Source organism: Macrobrachium nipponense, chromosome 31 (genome assembly GCF_015104395.2).
Source record: "Macrobrachium nipponense isolate FS-2020 chromosome 31, ASM1510439v2, whole genome shotgun sequence".
Classification (NCBI taxonomy): Eukaryota; Metazoa; Arthropoda; class Malacostraca; order Decapoda; family Palaemonidae; genus Macrobrachium; species Macrobrachium nipponense.
Window position 1 is genome coordinate 45,551,515 of NC_061093.1, and position 8,004 is coordinate 45,559,518.

General features: G+C 37.4%; 1 protein-coding gene across 3 annotated transcripts in view; it reads left to right on the forward strand.

The window, feature by feature from the left end:
• The window catches only part of LOC135206939 (serine/threonine-protein kinase SIK2-like), a 113,165-nt gene that overhangs the window by 21,766 nt on the left and 83,395 nt on the right, over window positions 1-8,004 (forward strand). The window contains exon 2 of one of the 3 annotated variants that reach the window (XM_064238450.1): window positions 6,276-6,322. The exons of the other annotated variants lie outside the window; for them this stretch is intronic. Coding sequence (XP_064094520.1) covers window positions 6,299-6,322 — 24 coding nt within the window. The 5' untranslated portion in view covers window positions 6,276-6,298. The remainder of the gene's footprint in view (window positions 1-6,275; window positions 6,323-8,004) is intronic. 3 annotated transcript variants of the gene reach the window in all.

The following is an 8,004-nucleotide window of genomic DNA, read 5'->3' on the forward strand; positions in this document are numbered from 1 at the left end:
ATTCTTTGTACAATTTATGGTAGATTGAGATTACGGTATTTCTGTTCTAGTGTTTATTATTTCGGGGTCAAGGCGAAGAAAAGGCCATTTCAGCGTAGACGTTAAGAACAGAAAGTTTTGCCGCCAATTTATGCTATTTATACGCAACGCTCTTTCTCCGTACGCGTGGAATGTAGGCCTACCGTGCGCCAAAGAAAATCTAATATGAAGGGCTCAAGAACTCAACATAAATTAAAAAGGCAGAACAGTTCAAGGTGTAATATTTGCACATTTCAAATGTGTAGATTAGGTAACCACCTTGATATTTAAAGGAGAGAACAGATATTATCATCAGCATTTAGCTAGACAGGTAGCTTCGACAATTTTGCGTGAGAGTACACGTGTAGAATATTACCCATATGCTTCAACAGATTGAAATGGTGGTTCACTTTAATTACTCACTTAAGTCAAATTTAATCCTGTACCGAATTGAGAATGTCTCTGTAGTCGAAGAACACTGGCTACGGTCAAAGGGATTTGCAGTTTGCGTCTGAGTCAGCAATTGCATAGAAATGTCATATTAATAATAATAATAATAATGATTATTATTATTTATATAGCAGAAAAATCTATGTAATATTTATTGTTTAATCTTTTCAAGTGTAAGAAATGTTTTTGTCTTATTGTCCGTAGGATATGTTTTTCGCTAGTAGTGTATTTGCTGTAAATGGCTAACCGAAAGATTTGAGTCAGAACATACACTTCAGCATTTTGTACATTGGAAACACCATGTTGATGGGTGCGTGCCATTATATGTGTGCGTGCGTGCATTCGTTTTCGATTACGTTTTATCTGCACGAACTCATAATCAATCGTTGTGGTCTTATTGGACGTTAAAGATGGAGGCGAAATGAGAATGAAAGTACATCTCAGTGTGTAGGACCCCTCAGTGAAAGACGAGTAGATGCCGTGAGTGCTGTCTATCGCGTGATGTGGCGAAAGATCCGTCTTTTTGAAACCGGATACGGGGAATCCCTTAGGGAACACCAAAGAAGGGCCGAAACAATTAAACGCTTGAGTTCTGTATCCCGCCGAAGCAACGAGGCAATGAAAAGGTCCGACTGTATTTCGCAGAGAGGAAGGTCAGCTGTGTCATCGAGTTCTTGAGGACGTCTCAGGATAGTTTTCGTGGGGCTGAGTGATGTCATCTTTCGTTGGAGTGGGAGGAGAATGGAGGGCAAAGTTTTGAAGACTGGTGCCTCCTCTATACGTAGGAATTATTTGTGAGATTTCCGTCAACAAAGGTAGCTCGACGTGTCTTGCAGCGCAAGCGGGTTTCTTTCAAAGAGAAATGCTTGCGACGCCCATCAAGTTTGGACGCGGGGAAAGAAAATCATGATGCTGCCGGAAGGTAAAGTTCGTTGAAGTTTTCTGTTGAGGATTTCCCGGGTGTACTTCGTCATACTTTTGTAAATTTCCTCATTATATTTTCTTATCATTTTTTTAGATGAAGGCACGTCCTTGCATATTGAGAATGCCATGAAGGGAGAGAGAAAACGTCGTAGAGTGGGGAAACCACAGGAAATGATAGCATTACCAGTGAGATGCTACATGATAGTGGTAAGACTGTAATTGAGCGGCTGACACTTGTATGCAAGTTAGTCCTCGATGATGGAAGGTTGCTGCTTAGGAGTGGTGGGTAGGAATCATTGCCCCTTGCGTAAGAGAAGTGATCGAGGAGAATATAAATATGATAGCCTGATCACTTTCCTGTGTACGCTTGGAAATTTTCCAACTGAGAAAGAGACGGATGGCTAAGAGTGAACGTTTTAGAGGCACGTCAATTTGGATGAAATGATTGTTTTATGCAACATTGCAACATATGCGTCAGCAGTGGGAATGTAAGTGGAAGATCCCAAGGTCATGCATTGGTGTCGAGGTCTCTTGGTGACCTTGATGGAAATGCAACGTCGAGCATATTAATGATTACTGATGTGTGATTAGAATATTTGTTTGTTAGTTAACATCAAGATTGGTAAAATGTAAAGAAACTTATTTTTACAGATTTGTTGTATGGAGAATGGGTGATTTATAGAATAAAACCTCCACGACAGTTGACTCTTTGAATGATTGGAAAAGTGAAGGAATTTATAGATGGGGTTGCTGATGTTTGCAGGGGGTGCATTGCTAATAGATGATAAGGACTTGAAATTATAGAAACTTCCGAAAAATGTATATAGGTGTATCCAAAAGAGAATTGTGAAATTCAAAGTATTATGCGTAACTTTATATTGTAAGAAATGGGATCATTATATAGTTGTTGCGTAGATGTTTGGGAGTAAATGGCAAAGATTATGACAGAATTAGGTAAAAAGTGAATCATAAAGTAGACGAGGAAGGAAAGTAGCAAAAGCTTTGCAAAAGTTTTGAAACTCGCTAGTCTCTAGGGAGTAAAAAGTTTAAATATACGAAGGCTTGCAGAGTTCAGTTTTCTTTTCAGAAGTAAAGTGTGATTACTGAATTTGGACAAAAAGAAAATTTATTGAACCTGTTGTGATGAGCTGATTGCAGGCTGAATGGGATGCAAGTTGGATTGTATAAGTGAGATATCTAGAAATATTACGGAGACGTCGTGAAAAGTTTAGCTGAGCTTCGAAGTGCTCGGAAGAGTTTTGGTTATATAGGAAGATCAGGAACAGATAGGTTGGCGATAAATTTTGTCATTAGTCTTGAGAGAAATGGCATTGTTGGAAAAATTAAAGCAACATTCAATTTAAAAAATTTTGGAAAGTTGAGAAATCATAGACTGCAATGTTTAAACTTGACTTAGATGAAATGAAATGAAAAGCCTTCTTGTCACAAGGCTGCAAGAGGGCTTGAGAAATGATATTAGCTGCATATTGTTTCCTGGAACAGTCGTGACATTCCAGTATGTCATTGGATGAAACAGGAATTCGAAGCATCGGAAAGAACACTGATAATAATTGTAGAGGTGGTAGTAGTGTTGGTTAGTTAGGGTCCCTTTGAACACAAACTAGAAGGATTAGAGTTGAGTCACATTCGTCAAATGATTAAAGAAATCTCTCTCTCTCTCTCTCTCTCTCTCTCTCTCTCTCTCTCTCTCTCTCTCTCTCTCTCTCTCACGAAATTTTATTTTTCATGTAGGCGTTAAATAACGTATAGATCGGAGAACTGTATCTTTAGCAGGGCAAGTCTTACTTTCATAATACATTTAGAAGAGTCAACATGAGAGGTATGTGCAGAGCTTTACGAAGCTTTGAAATGATTGTCTTTAATGACATTCACGCAAAGTAACTTCAGTTGACTACAATGTTATAATTTAATGAAAGACTGCAAACGGCATTGAAAGAAGAATAGTAGTGGTTCTTATATAAATGGATATTGTGAACTAAGAATGACATTGCAAGTTGATGCAGCAGACGCATAATCCATTAGTAATAGTGATGGTATTAGTGAGAAGGTTAATGATGATAAAGAGAATAAGAAGTAATATTCTTGTATGAGCCTTGTGTAGTCCGGCCGTCCGCGCTTCACTTACATACAGGTCAACATTTTTGCTTACTCGGGGAGTAAGCCTAGAAACTACTTTGTTCTTGTTGGTGGTGGGGTGGGGTAGGGGAGTCCTATGGAAGAGCCTAAGATTTATGATTTAGCTATTTATTAGAATGAAAATATGAAAAATAGATAATGTACATTTTAAACAGTTCAGAAAATTTTTTTCTAATAAAATATAGCGTATTTATTTTAATTTTCGTTCTTGAAACAGGGTTCTATTTGACTGTAGATTTTTGCACATTTTTATTTATTTAGGCTGTTACTGTTCGGTTATTTTGATTCCACTTATAACTGAGAATATATGAACGTGTTTAATTTGTGTCCTTTTTTTATTTGATCCTTGTAATTTGTATAAGTAGTACTAAGTATGAGTATTAATTACGAGGACCACTTAACATTAAGTTAGGAATATAAAAATGTTTACAACTTATGCGTGAGGGGAAAATCTTGCATCATCAAGGCCTTGTTATTCTTTCATCAGCATTAAGGGAAATGGTTTGCACTCACCGTGCATGTTTTTGAATGACAAGTTTGAGAATGCTTCCGTAGAGCCTTCATCCTTTCAGGGCGGTGGAGAGATCTTCACGAAAATGCGCCGTGGAAATCTATAATCAGTTTCGGATTACACAACTTAATCATTGTCTCTTTCCCTCTACGGCCAAGTTTTAGAATTCCTTCTTCCTTGAGAGCCAGGGCTATCGCTTCCCTTCCCTTATTCACTTTTTGTTAGCCGAGTTTTCTTCAGGCCTGGTCTATAAAAAGGCACAAGGTTCCCAGTCCCAGTGGTGGTTTAGTGACTTGCGCAGTGAGCACGTCGAGCCCGTTGGGCAATTTGCATGTAATTGCTAAAAGATTCTGCTTGTCTCCAAGGTAAATGATTTTGCTCTAAAGTCGAAGGTCGGAACCGAGCTATTAAATTACCTGGAAATTCACTTAGTTCGTTTGGTTACATTATACTGTCTGGCCATCAGCTAATTCGACACGGCGATCTTGTTTCAAGTGAAGGTCAAGGTGGAAGATTTCAGTACCGGATGAACTTTTTTTTTGGATAGAAGGGAAAGTAATGAAGCTATATTTTTCCCATTTTCTTTTCGTAACCTTAAAATTTAATCATAATTGTTTAAATGATAAATGGATGCATGCACAATCTTTTGTGAAGGCCAGTAGACTGGAAGAGTAAGAGAATGGTTTGTTGAATGTATAGAAGTTATTACCAGCTATTGGGCTGAAAAAAAAAACGATCCATTTGATATTATTTTATTATTTTTGAGACATTATTCCAATTGCAAAAGCGGACAGAAACAAGTCACAGTTCTTATCCAGTGAACGGAAAAGTATGAGTCATGCCTGACAAAACGGGCCAATAAGTAGAGGGAGTTTGAAATTTGAGGAGGGCAGTTGTTCCTAGGACTTCCCTGCAAACTTTGGGTGAATATAAAAGTTAGCTGGTCGCTCACTTTTAGGGGCTTGAATTTAGTCGTAGGTGACTCTTGTAGAGAGCTGGCTGGCTGATGTGGGCTGAGCTCTCATAAAACATAATTTATCTCATTATTTCATACGTGTTACTGGAATTTGTCTTTGTCTTTTTTTTTAAGGAAAACGTTTAGTTTATTGTGACTTATTATTACCAATTAGCCCATTTTTGTGTAAGTTTGTACAGACTTGACTTTGTTTATATTATTCTAGTCGAAGGAAATATTCATAACAAATTGTGCAATTCTTATGGTAGCATCATTTGATATATATCTATATATTATATAAATATACTATATATATATATATATATATATATATCTATATATATATATTATATATATATATATTGTATTTATATATATGCAGATCTAGACTTATAGCCACTGTATATGTAAGTGTAACGTTCTTAATTTTACGGACGTACGTCAGCGCCGCACACAAAGCTGCCTCAGAGACGCGCACTCCTGAGACAAGCGCCTCCTTCCTTCCCTTCTCTTCAGGGCAACTCATGCTCATGAAAGCGGCCACTGGGCAGCAGGAGCAAGGAAGGAGCAGCAGCGAAGTCCCCTCGTCTCTTCTCGTCTCTTCTCTTCTCTGGTGCTCAGTTCACGCTGCCAAACAATGAGCTCTTTCTGTGCCCAGTTCCGTTACTTCATCTTCATCATGATTGATTGATTGTTTGGATTACTGTCCGTTATTTCGCTGTGAGAGCGCCTGCACGTAATGATAGGTGGTGTACTTTGTCGGCGAAGAAAGTGAGTTATGAGCCAAGAAGAGAAAAGCCAAGTGTAGGCTAATGTTATCGGTGAAGGAGGAGATCAGTTTTTGAAAAGGAGGACATATCCTTTTGTTCAGTAATTTTTTTTTTTTTTTTTTTTTTTTTAAGTTCCAGTTACTCTTGCCAGTGAGCAAGGTATGCACGCAAAGGTTTCAATTAACCTTCCCTTATTCACTGGGAATCCGACCCTATAGAGTGAATGAGCTTTACTGCCTGAGATATTATAGTTTTCTACTGATAGAGCGAAAGAGGTCATCCGATTAATGGGCTGGCGAGGGTTCTCTAATAGTGGCCCGCATTTCACGATGATATCTTCTGGTGTCAAATTTCGACAATTTTCTGTCTTTCTTTTTTTATTGTTGGATGAATAAATTTATTAACTTATTGATGTGTTCTCTGTTTCTCATAGAAATTTGAATTTTTTTACTTGTTTTTTGAAATATTTGTTCTTTTGTTTATCTCGTAGGTACGTTGTCGTTCGTCAAGGACATGCAGCAACATAAACACTTTAAGGTACCGTAGTGCATCGGTCGGAGTTAATGATGTTAACCTCTCTCTCTCTCTCTCTCTCTCTCTCTCTCTCTCTCTCTCTCTCTCTCTCTCTCTCTCTCTCTCTCTCTCTCTCTCTCTCTCTCTCTCTCATATTCTTATTCATACATACATAACGGTCTCTAGCATACTCATATATTTTCGTAATTTATATATGTATGTGTGTATGTATGGATGAAACAACTCTGTGAAACGTACATGTATAAACATTACCTGTGCTTATATGTATATACACACACGTATGTACGTGTGTTCATGTGCTAAAGCAATAAAGAGATGTACGTGATTTATTATAACCGAACATCACAAAAAAATTGAAGTAATATATATGTATACATATATATATATATATATATATATTATATATATTATATATTATTATATGTTATTAATATAATATATAATATTATGGAATATTATCTATAATATATATAGATTATATATATATATATATATATATATATTAGTATAGATAGCAGGCTAGTGTTTTTGTGTGTCTTCAGTTGAGGGCGAAGGGACCCACGTATTCATAAGCGCACATTGTTGAAGAGGTTTCTTTCAGACGTACATATTTGACGACAGAAGACAACCAGTTCATTGTTCCTGATTTTATTTCTGCATCTTAGTTAATTTTCTTTATCATTCAAATATGACCTCGCGTTTTTAATCTTTGAGGGTCTTGTTAGCTTTGTTCTGGTGGGCTGTTGTATACATTTACTTTTTGTTAAATAAAAAAAAGTTTCATGTAAGTTATATTTGGTATTTCTTTGTTGATGGTACGGAAATTCGACTTTGGTTATATATAAATGGTATACGTTAGGCATATTAACCAAGTATTGAAGAGAATGAACTCCCAGGATGTTAAAGTTCGATTAAGGTCTGCAGCAGGCAGCAAAGGAACTCGTGCTTCGAAGGAAATTCCAAGGAGTTCTCACTGGGGTGAGGAACGAAGTTTGTAGAATTGATGAGAAGGACGTCCCCCCGACCTGAGAGAGAATTCGTTGTCAGTGTGGAATGAGTAGCATCTCTCGGCACAAAGGACCTGCTCATCTCTTACACGAGGGCTTCCTTCAGTTCCTTGTGTGGCGGAAAGTTTCTTAATCATATTCTTGTCAATTGCAAAAAGAGGAAGATTATATCGCCCAAAGCAGTCGACTCTTGAGCGCCCAATCTCCTTCTTGCGGTGCTCGTAATGTGAATCCTGTCTAGTTCCAATAGATTAAAATGGATAGCCCTCACCGAGTTGAGTTACCGCTGTTCATTAACATTTTTTTTCTTTTAATGTAAAGTCAAACGAGATTGATTATTGTTTTGTCTAGCTCATGCTGGAGGAAAATGAGAGAAAGGACTGGGGAGTTGAAAGTGTCGGGAGGGATCTGCCTCTTAAAAAGGAGGGTAACTTACAACAAAAGTTGGGGAAAACGGAAGAAGGGAGAGGGAATACCGGAGTTGCTTCTGGAGCTATGTTGGCATTTAATATATGAAAGTGCATAAGAATCAGATGACTAAACTATTCCATGAGTATTTTGAGTTTCGGACGTCGACAAGAAATCAGTTGTATCAATTCTAAATATAAGTAAAAACAAAGAAAGATCAGTGACCCGAGAAAGATACCAAACATGAAGCCTAAATGACGTCAGCCATCA